The sequence below is a fragment of the Triticum urartu genome, chromosome 7 (assembly GCF_003073215.2).
Source record: "Triticum urartu cultivar G1812 chromosome 7, Tu2.1, whole genome shotgun sequence".
In the NCBI taxonomy this organism is placed as follows: domain Eukaryota; kingdom Viridiplantae; phylum Streptophyta; class Magnoliopsida; order Poales; family Poaceae; genus Triticum; species Triticum urartu.
This window is the reverse complement of record NC_053028.1, coordinates 14,570,155-14,581,563: the sequence shown is the minus strand read 5'-3', so window position 1 is coordinate 14,581,563 and position 11,409 is coordinate 14,570,155. Positions and strand designations below refer to the sequence as shown.

The 11,409-nt window shown below is 42.3% G+C and overlaps 2 protein-coding genes across 2 annotated transcripts; both read left to right on the top strand.

Annotated features, from left to right (window-relative positions):
* Positions 1-5,407: 5,407 nt before the first annotated feature.
* LOC125523704 lies at positions 5,408-7,053 on the top strand. The gene has a single exon (XM_048688770.1). The coding sequence runs from the start codon at positions 6,211-6,213 to the stop codon at positions 6,598-6,600; it is 390 nt and encodes a 129-aa protein (XP_048544727.1). The 5' UTR covers positions 5,408-6,210; the 3' UTR covers positions 6,601-7,053.
* An 878-nt stretch (positions 7,054-7,931) lies between these two features.
* LOC125522486 (putative pentatricopeptide repeat-containing protein At3g15200) lies at positions 7,932-10,296 on the top strand. Its single transcript, XM_048687544.1, has 2 exons — positions 7,932-8,143; positions 8,252-10,296. The coding sequence occupies exons 1-2, from the start codon at positions 8,080-8,082 to the stop codon at positions 9,799-9,801; spliced, it is 1,614 nt and encodes a 537-aa protein (XP_048543501.1). The 5' UTR covers positions 7,932-8,079; the 3' UTR covers positions 9,802-10,296.
* Positions 10,297-11,409: the final 1,113 nt, after the last annotated feature.

Here is an 11,409-nt window from a genome sequence, read left to right as displayed (position 1 = left end):
GCATGTTTTTCAAAGTCTCCACATTATTGTTGCATTGCATCTGGTTGAGTGAGATATGCTGCATACTCTCAAGGCAAATCTTTTTGGCTAAAGAAGAGCCTGATCATTTTGTGCATTTGTCTGACCAAGTAATATTGCTTCTTCTTTTTGTCGAGAAACAGCGGATTATACATCAGGTTCATTTGTTCTTTTGGTTGTGTCCCAGAGATGAGTTATGTTCAGTTTGGACCTGGACAACATCAATGCACACTTCTTGCATTGCAGCCGAGGGAGGTGTACTACTCCCTCCCTCCATCCCGAATTACCTGTCTTAGATTTATCTACATACGAAACGTATCTAGACTCGTTTTAGTGTTAGATACATATCTAAAATAATCTAAGACAAGTAATTTGAGACGGATGTAATATGACATATTCAGCAAATCTTGCCTTTATGTGTTGCAAGAACTTTTGAAAAGGTCATCTTTTTTTGTTTTGTCACGTGGATATCTCTGACCAGGTAGTAGCATATGTGTTGCTGGCATTGGCATTGGCATGGCAGTGACATGAAGAGGTCAGAGCATGTGCTTGACCAGTTCACTTGAGTTCAGCCTTGGGTTGGCTTTAGGTGATAGATTATTCTCATGGACGGTCGTTGATAGGTGATTGATGGATGAGGACGCCTGGAGAGAAAGAGATGGATGGAAAAACACGCTCTGATGATGACAAGCAAAGCAAGGAAAAGAAATGCTTTGTTGTTTGGCCCCAACTCCCAAGAACAAGTCAAGCTCTTTTCAGCAAATCCTGACTGTTCCCTATGCTTGACTTAGGTGTTTTTTTTTCTCGTGTTGCCGAAAAATAGCAGTAGATCATAGCAGCGTGTTTGGCAAAAAATGGGAAGGGGAATGGGAGTTTAATGTAGGGAGTTGTATTGAGATCAGACATGGGATGAGTCGTTTTATTCCCAATCCTTTGTTTGGCGCATGATGAAAATTATGTGTGAGAGTTTGATGAAAAATTGTATTCCCGTGTTTGGTTCGTGGGAATTGACAAGGAAATAGACAAGAAAAATTAACGTAAGTTATAATGAAGGGCTAAGATTGACTCACTAAAATAATTCTCTTCTAACTCCCACCCCCTCCCTTGTTAATAAAACGGTGGGAGTTGGAGTCTGAAGTCCCATGACTATTCCCTTATCAATTCCCAATCCCCCTAACCAAACAATAGATTTGAAATCTCGTACCCCTTCAATTCCCATTCTCTAGCTCTAACTACTCCCAACCAAACATGCTGGGGTACCCTGTTAATTCGTGAGGAGAGTTTTATCCCACGCCAATTCCCATCATATGCCAAACAATGGAATGGGAGTAAAAATCTACTTCCCATGCCTAATCCCTTCATAAACACCCTTGTGCAAACTCCCATGCCCTTGCCCAAGTGTTTACCAAACAGGCTGTGATTATACACACATACATAGTATCCATGTTCTAATTGATACTAATTGATACGAGAGCAGCGCACTATACACGTACATAGTAACCACGTTCTAATTGATACTAATTGATACGAGAGCAGCGCACCGGCCGCCAAGAATATCGTTTGTGTTGCCCCTGATTCTTCTCGACGGCAGAGTGCAGCAGATGGCTTAGACGTCGCGTGCCGTCGATCTTCTCGACATCCTGTGCCGCCGATCTCGTCAACGTCGTGTGCCGCCGTTCTCGTCGTCGCGTTCATGGATTCTGGACGGTATCGTATTGAGCCTTACCCTGTTCTATTCAAAAATCTGTAGCGATTAATCTCTCCTTGCATGGCTCGTTAACAAAGCACTGCATCATGTGAGTATGGAATCTGCAGAAACTACAATAGTGATTCCTAAGCTGCTCCCTGCTAGGTGAAACGATAGCCTACATCCACAGTTTACATCTAATTCTGATAGCCTATATCTAAATCAAGAAAGGGCGGGAAAGGTCGTTGTTATCTGGCATCTAATTCTGGGAGCAGTACTAGATATAGTAAGGGTGCAAAAAAGAAAGTGATGTGTATTCACTAAAGTAGAAAGAGCAGAGTCGTCACAACCACTAGTTCAACAGAGCCGAACCTTGAAAGACTTATTTCTTCCTGAAATCATAATGAGAGGTAAAAGTTATCCTAATTGTAAAGGCAATAGAATTTTGAAATAGTAGAATTTTCGAATCATCATGCATCAATGAAGAAGGGAAATAGTAAACAATCTAGAGGAATTTATGTTCAGCTACATATATGCTTTGTAAAAATCTGATCGTGACTGTTGACATGTTTATGACCGCTAATCCAAACTTGTGTTCATGCTTTCTTAATTGTTTCAAGTAGGCATGACCCAGAGGTCGCGTTGGGGAGCAGTACTGAGGATCCATCATTACAGGTTGAGGCAACGTCAATTTCAGAAGTCGATTGGGATAACTTGCAAATAGTGGAGACACATGATGAAGAAGGTAGAATTGAACTACTGAGTGAGGATCAGTTATGTGAAATTTTGGGCTTGCAGGATGAAGAAGAGAAAAAAGATAAGAGTGAACCAAAGGGTCGTAGAATGGTTGAGCAGGGCAGTGATAATGATGGTGCTGCCATTCCTGTTAGTGATGTCATACCAAATGAGGTAGTGATTACATATGATAAGGACCACCCAAAAATGGACCTTGGCACAATGTACCCATCAATGAAGGAATTTAGGTTAGCAGTGAGGCAATTTGCCATCAATGAGGAGTTTGATATAGGCACGGAGATGTCGGATAAAAAGAGATTTAGAGGGTTCTGCAAGTCAAGTGAGGATTGTCCTTGAAGGATTGTTGGTAGCCTACAGGATGATAAATGTACTGTAAAGGTGAAATATGGCTAACTAAATAACCTCCATTCATTATTTATTTTTTGTATCTCTGTGTATGTCTATTTACTATAACTTTCCTTCATTTTTAAATTCTATATGTGCATGTCACAGTTTTAGTTGATCAACATGATTGTGTTTCAAGCAGCAGAGTGAAGACCATAACGCCATCGCAAGACTGGGTAGCTAACAAGGCTGTGAGTATCCTTAGGAATTCACCTAATATGGGTGCTAAAGAATTACAGTAAAAGTTGCAAGAACAACACAAAGTCACAATTCTATATGACACGGTCTGGAGGGGGAAAGAAAAAGCTCTTGCAGAGGTTTATGGTAAATGGGAAGAGAGTTTTGAGATGTTATATAAATGGAAGGCTGAGGTACTGAAGAGGTCACCTGGAAGTGTTGTGGAGATTGAAGTACTGGAAATAGGTGGTAATGTGTATTTTCATTAGTTTTTTTGTGCACTTAAACCATGCATTGATGGCTTTTTGGAAGGATGTAGGCCACATCTGAGTATAGATTCTACCGCATTGAATGGAAGGTGGAATGCCCATTTAGCCTCAGCTACGGCAGTTGATGGTCACAATTGGATGTATCCACTTGCTTTTGGGTTCATTGCGTCTGAGACAGAAGACAACTGGACATGGTTTATGAATCAACTTAAGATGGCAATAGGAGATCCTCCACTTCTTGCAGTGTGCACAAATGCTTGCAAAGGCTTGGAGAATGCAGTGAAGAATGTGTTTCCCAATGCTGAACAAAGGGAATGTTTTTACCATCTTATGAAGAATTTTTCAAAAAGGTTCCATGGCTTTGGAAGGATGTACCCTGCAGCAAGGGCTTATAGGGAAGATGTGTTCACTGAACATATGACACCAATCAGATGAGGTATGGAAATGGTTGAGTCAGTACCACACTCTGAAGTGGATGAGGTGTGTCTTCAATCCAGATATCAAGTGTGACTATATCACTAATAATGTAGCAGAGGTTTTTAACAACTGGATCCGAGACATTAAGGATTTACCTGTTGCTGAACTAGCTGATAAGATTAGAGAGATGATCATGCTTTTGTGGAGGAAGAGGAGAAGGATTGGAGAAAGGCTACCACCTGGACGGATACTACCGGCAATTATGGTTCAGTTGAGAGCAAATACTAGAGGTTTGGGGCACTTAAAAGTAGTGGAATCTGCTAATTGGAGTGCAGAGGTGTGGGATAATAGCAAGAACTGTGAAAGGCATGTCGTGAAGCTAAATCAGCAGACGTGTACTTGTCTTGAATGGCAGCACACTGATAAGCCATGTCAACATGTCTTGGCCTTTGTGACATCCCAAAAGAGAGTAAACCTTGAACAATTTGTGCATGAGTACTACTCTGTGGACAGATTCAAGGCTGCTTATGGGAGAGAGATTGAGTCAATGACAGATAAATCACAATGGCCACGTGTGGAGCTACCATTTGTTGTGGGGGCACCACTTGCGAAAAGAAATAAAGGAAGACAAAGGAAATTGAGGATCAAAGGATGTCTTGAAGGTGGCCACAAGAAAAAAGGTGCCAATGATGCTCCCAAGGATGATAGCACCGCTCCCACCAATTCTAAGGGAAAGAAAATGATTAGAGGGCCAGTGACTTGCAAGAAATGTGGCGAAAAGGGTCATAGGCAAGCTAGTTACAAGTGTCCACTCAATGGAACCAAAAAAAGGCAAGTGTTTTTCTTTCAGTCAAAGCTTCAATTATCACATCATGCCAAAAATAATTTTTTTTTGTTGAATTGCAGGAAGAGGAAGCCTAGAAAGAACAGTACAAAAGCTAGGCCAGCTGAACCTAGCACCCCACAAAGACCTACTAGAGAACAAATATTGCAGGACAGTCCAAGCATGGTCACTAGAAGGTAAGCTGCAAATGTTCAGCAATGTCCAAATGGGGAACAAAAATACTTTATCTAAATGTGATAATATATATGTGTGCAGCCGCCTTGCTATCTTGTTGGGAGAGGGTAGTTCTTCACAAACCACTAGAACTACCCCAGAGAGGATGCCAACAGCAGCTCCACCAAAGAAGATGACCCCAAGGAGGATGCCAACAGCAGCTCCACCGAAGAAGATGACTCCAAAGAGGAAGCTACCAGTTGGATGAATGATCTGTTTGAGATGGCATTATGTCAGATGTGAACAAGTACTTTCAATATGCTTGTTATGAAGAAGTGAACTCACTAGTAGTTCTACTCAGTGTGTTGCTTATGTGAGATATGAACTCACAATTTCAATGAGCTTGGAACTCAAAATTTAAGTGAGTCGTGAGATGCAACAAATTATGCCCAGTTTATGTCTCATTATTATTATTCTCGTGTCGACGTACTGTGTGGATATATAGCAGATTTTGCTTAGTTTTTGTCATTTAAAGTATGGTTGTTCCAAAATTGTGGTCTGGTCAATACACTCATATTGTAGAAACTTCTGGTCTGCTGTGTGGATATAAATATCCAACATTTAGTCAGCACAGTTTTTCTCATGTTCAGATTAAGATGTAAAAAAAAAAAATTCAGTGCTCGCCCATCTCATGATCTTCACTTTCCATTTATGGAAAACAAATGAATCTTTGCTTATGTTATTTGAGCACAAGATAGTACAGTGGTGTGTGACAGCAGTCCAAAAAGGTTCAACAATAAAATTTGGAATACCCTACAGAGTACAGACACAGCTAGAGTACATCCTTCAAACAAAATGAGAGAATGTCAGCTACAGTCATATAACCAGCAGCACATTTGGGAACATCTTGCATTCTGACTCAAATTTAGGACATTTGAGAACATCTTGCATTCTGATGAAATTCAGGTAGGAAAATGGATTCCGAAGCAACCCAGGGAACTGAAAAATAGTACTATATCATGCATCTGGTGATATACCGTCATGGTTTTAAATGCCATAAAACAATCTTGTATGAATCCTAACAGAACAATCTAAAACAATTCTATTTCTCTACTGTCAGAACACATGTACGCACTCTTTCACTCTCCAAATTTCAGCAATCATCTGTGGTTGCAGGGCTGGCGATCGCGATCATGGGGGTCAGCGGCTGCGGCAAATCGTAGGATCTAATTTCAGCAATCATCCCATCTTCTCTTATTGCTTGCTCTCTCAACTTCAACACTGAAGAAGACAACATGGGGAGCAGCAGCTGCCCTCTGCTCTGCTCTTATGCGAATTCTTTGCCGCAGGACCGAGGCGGCGATGCTCGCCAACGCGCTGGGCTGCGGCTTCGTCGAGGCGGACGACCACCACTCCCACGCCAACAAAGGTACTACCTGCAGTGCCATGTCTGAAGCTTCTTCACCTGAGAGCAAACTCTCAACTTCTGTGTCCCTTCCCTGCCCATGTCGAACAAAACAGAGAAGATGAGCAGGGGCGTCCCACTCACGGACGAGGACCTCCTCCCGTGGCCGGAGTCGCTGCGCGACGCCATCAGAGAGCGGCTGGACCGCGGCGAGGACGTCGCCGTCAGCTGCTCGGCGCTGCGGCTCAAGTATCAGCCGAGCGGCGAGACCGGGACGAGCGGCGCGAGTGCCGTGCAGGCGGCCGGACTGAGCGGCTATGGCGCGCGGGCACAAGAGCGACCGGCGATAGCGGTCGGGCCGAGCGAGCGACGACGGCGACCGGGCAGGCGGCGTCAGCAGGTGCTTGTGTGGTTCGTTCTCTCCTCTGCTCGAACGAGAATACCAGATGCAGATAATCAGATCTCAGTATGTAGTATATTGTATACATAGAATCAGGGGCAGTTTGGTCTTTTCCCGTGCTTATAAATGGAAAAAGAAAAAAGAAAATCACTAAAAGGAGGAAAGTGGCATAGTAATCAAGGAGGGAACGAGCAAAGTGGCAATATTGCGAAGCCCATCTTGAAAGTGGCAATTTTGAGAAGCCATGTATTGAAAGTGGCAAATATCCAATTTTCTCGCGTGGGGGTGGGACACCGCGTGGGGGTGACCGCTGGACGCTGGCGGGCGGCCAGCCGGCCTCCTTCCCTCTAGTGCCTCCGTGAGCCGGTGAGCAGCTGCCCTCGCTGGATCTCTGTCTATATCTCGCCTCTGCAAATTGTAGGAAGTTCAGTTATTCTGATTCTGAAGTTTATTTCACCTTATTTGAGGAAAAGTTGGGGTATTTATTCAGTTGGAGTTCGTCATGTATTTCACCTTAGTCGAGGAAAAAGTTCGTCATCTAGCCAAAATATCTCAATGCATAAATACCCATTTGTTATTCTGATTCTAAGAGCATCGTCATGTATTCTGATTCTCAAGTTCAATTATGCTAATTAGGTCATCTCGTCATGTATTTATTCAGTTGCATTTTGTACTGAATGGAAAATGTTCCGGGTGGAAGTATTCCGTGCAACACATGATACCCAGCTACATGAATTAGAATTCAGGTTCAATGACAAGGTACTGGATCTATTGACCACTAGTGCTACCCTGATCCCTAAAAATAAATTCAGATCTTTCAAAGCTGATGATATTTGTGAGATAGTCAAGAAATATTATCCAGCAGATTTCACCCAACAGGAAAATCTATGGATTGGAGCAGCAACCAAAACACTTTTTTGTGGATGCCTCCAATGATAAAGAGTTGAAAAATGTGTCAACCTTAACAAATCTTTGTCGATATCTCTTCGAGACAGGGAGACATTCTATCTACAATTTGATTGATCGATTGTTGCGATTGCTTCTGACGCTTCCAGTTTCTACAGCAAGTGTCGAGCGAGCATTCTCAACTTTGAGGATCATTAAGACAAGGCTACGTAATACCATGGAAGATGATTATCTAGCCAATAGCTTGCTAGTAAAAATAGAGAGTGAAATCACAGAGAAGTACAGCTATGAAGATGTTCTTATGCACTTTAAGGGTGTAAAAAAGCGAAAAGCTAGTCTATAGTGCAGTGTTGCTGTAGTGAACCGAATGCTCCATGGTTAAATGGTATTTTGGTATAGTTCCTTTTGTTATGGAGTATGTTATATATATATATATATATATATATATATATAAAACTAAAATTAGAAATGTATTTTGTAAGGCTACTGTGGAGAAGATCAATATAATTGTCTAAGTTTCTCGATAATTGCAATATCTAACTTGCTGTATTCGTCTGATTTTGTATTTGGTTTTTCTTTACAGCTTCGCCCCTCGAGAGATTTCTTTCAAGCTCCGCCACTGCTCCTGTGTGCGCTTTCGCCTCTTTGCCTCCGGCAGGAAAGATGCCGCCGGCGTCGGCCTACGCCGTCCTCGCCGCAGCCTTCAGGACAAAAACCCCCGTCCCCGGTACGCTTCGTATCCACCCCACCTGTTTCTTCATTGGTACCACAGAAGCCAAGTGCCATGCTCTGAAATCTCCGGAGAGATGCTAACTCAAACATTGTCCGTGCGCAGTTCCTAGGTGGCTCGCTGTCCTTGGTTCGCGCACGCAGACTGTTGGACAGAATGCGTTGGAGGTGCTTCCTGATGCAGCCTTGCCTCCACGCTTCCACCCAAGCATTGTTCCAAGAGGATATGTTCTCGGATCTCCAAGGCTTTGCCACACCAGCGCTTTGGAGGATTCCCTGGATGCCCGCGTCGGTGAAGTTCTGAGAGTTCTCAAGTCCTGTGCTGCCGATGCTGACCTCGGCAAAGACCTTTTTCAGTTTGCCGATGAGATGGACGAGGACGTTGTTCTGAAAGTCCTCCAGAAGCAGAGGTCCAATTGGCAGGTCGCGCTATTGTTCTTCAATTGGGCAGCCGGGCTGCCTTCGTATGAGCACGGCCCAAGGACGTACACTGAGATGCTCGACATCCTTGGGCGGATGAAGAAGGTCAGGCTTATGAGACAGCTCTTCGATGAGATTCCTGAACAACGCCGTGGGTTGGTCGTAACGAACAGGATGTTTGCTGTCCTGTTGAACCGGTATGCAGGGGCGCACAAGGTGCAAGAAGCGATCGAGGTATTCTACAAGAGGAAGGATTATGGGTTTGAGGTCAACTTGGTTGGATTCCAGATACTTCTGATGTCGCTCTGTCGGTACAAGCACGTCGAGGAGGCTGAGGCCCTCTTTCTCCAGAAGAAAGATGAGTTCCCTCCTGTCATAAAGAGCTGGAACATCATTCTTAATGGTTGGTGTGTCAAGGGAAGCCTGGCTGATGCTAAAAGGGTTTGGAACGAGATCATTGCATCTAAGCTTAAGCCGGACCTGTTCACATATGGTGCGTTCATAAATGCACTAACCAAAGCTGGCAAACTTGGTACGGCTGTGAAACTATTCACAAGCATGTGGGAGAAGGGAATCAATCCCGACGTGGCAATTTGCAACTGTATCATTTACCAATTGTGCTTCAAGAAAAAGATTCCAGAAGCACTTAAGATTTTTGGAGAGATGAATGACCGTGGTTGTCAAGCAGATGTGGCTACCTACAACACTTTGATCAAACACTTCTGTAAGATAAGGCGGACGGAAAAAGTTTATGAGCTTTTGGATGATATGGAGAAGAAGGGATGCTCTCCAAACAACATGACATACACCTACATTCTGAAGACAACTGAGAAACCGAGAGATGTTATGAATTTGATCCAGAGGATGGAGGAATCAGGTTGTAAGTTGGACTCTGACACGTATAACTTAATATTGAACCTTTATGTCAGTGTGAAATATGAGAAGGGGGTACAACAAATATGGGAGGAGATGGAGAGGAATGGATCAGGTCCAGATCAGCGATCATTTACTATTCTGGTTCACGGACTTCACTCCCAGGGACAGCTGGACCAGGCTTTGCAATATTACACGACAATGAAGTCGAGAGGGATGACTCCAGAGCCAAGAACCAGGATATTGGTGAAAGCAATACATATGAAGAAGGATGGGCCTGAGACAGAAGACCGATCCCCAAGTATGACTGGGAAAAATCTAAAATTGGATCGTCGATCAGGACTTTTCCATGTTCGTAAATAGTCACCGGAAGATTCTGCTTAAGTAATCCTAGCAGAAGATGCTGAGCAGCTGGGTTTGTGGAACATAATCTAGTCGGTGTTTGTCCAGGTCACAATGCCCACCCCTTGGGCCAAAAAAATCCACAAGAGAAGAGTCATTGGACAATACGATGCCCCAAAATTTATGCTTTTTGACATGCCACAGCAGGATATGTTTAGGATGTATCGGGCAATTCAGTTGCAGGTACTTGCCTAGATGCTTGTATTCTGGAGATGTATGCGAAATACTTGCATGTGTTTATTTCTTCATGCATTATATATGTTGTTTGTAGTTTTGTAGTTGTTAATGACATATGAACACATAAAACAGGGATAAAACAGGTCCAAAATCTTGTAGAAATGAAAAGGTCTGCTAAGTGATGATACTGCTGGTTCGGTGTAGCTAATTTTCAGACCCTCTAGGTGATGCTTTTTCATGTCTAGCATTGACCCTCGAGGTGATGCTTTTTCATGTGTAGAATTCAGCATGTTAGGCAAGAGCGTCAATCAATCTATACTATAATATTAGACATGAGAGACCAGTCCAATTTTTGTTGTAAAGTGCATGTTGTTTCAGGTCCTCTAAACCAAATTAGATAAAATTAAGAGAAAAGTATACTTTTCATCCCTCAATTCTTCGTGAAGTCTAGATTTGGTCCCTCAACTCCAAAACCGGACAACTTGCACCCTTAACTACTGAAATCGGACAAGATTCTTCCCTGGTCATGGTTTTGACCGGTTTTGGTGCTGTCCCACCCCGGTTTTGACCATGCTGACTCAAATTCGCGTACTTTTCCAATTCCGCTTAATGTTTTCAAATTCAGGTAATTTTTTCAAATATGTGAACTTTTTAAAAATTTGTGTACTTTTTCCAAATCCGCGTACTTTTTCTAAGTTCACGTACTTTTTTTAAATCCGTGTACTTTTTTAAAGTTCGTGTAATTTTTTAAAATTGACGTACTTATTCATATTTGTGTACATTTTTTTGCTTTTGAAAATTTTGTGTGAACTTAAAACGTACCCAAATTAGAAAAAAAATTGTGGAGTTGAAAAATTATGTCAATTTGAAACAAGTATCTGAATTTCAAACAAAGTTCATGGATTTGAAAAGGAACACCGATTTGAAAAAAAATACACGAACTTTACAAATTATGCGGATTTGAAACAAGTATGCCAATTTCAAAAACACTTCATGGATTTGAAAAAAAAACTTGGATTTGATAAAATTATATGAACTTGAAAAAAAATAGACTGATTTGAAAAAAAGTACACAAATTTCAAAATATTCACGGATTTGAAAAATGTATGTTTATTTTTGAAAAATTTGCGCGAACTTGAAAAAACTATGTGGATTTGAAAAGAGTGTGTGACTTTCAAAAAGTTCAGGGATATGAAAAAATTACGCGAATTTGAGTCAGCACCGGTCAAAACCGGGGTCAGTTAGCACCAAAACCGGTCAAAATCAAGACCAGGGACGAACCTTGTCCGGTTTCGTTAGTTGAGGGTGCAAGTTGTCCGGTTTCGGAGTTGAGGGACCAAATCTAGACTTCACCGAAAGTTGAGGGATGAAAAGTATACTTTTCTCTAAAAT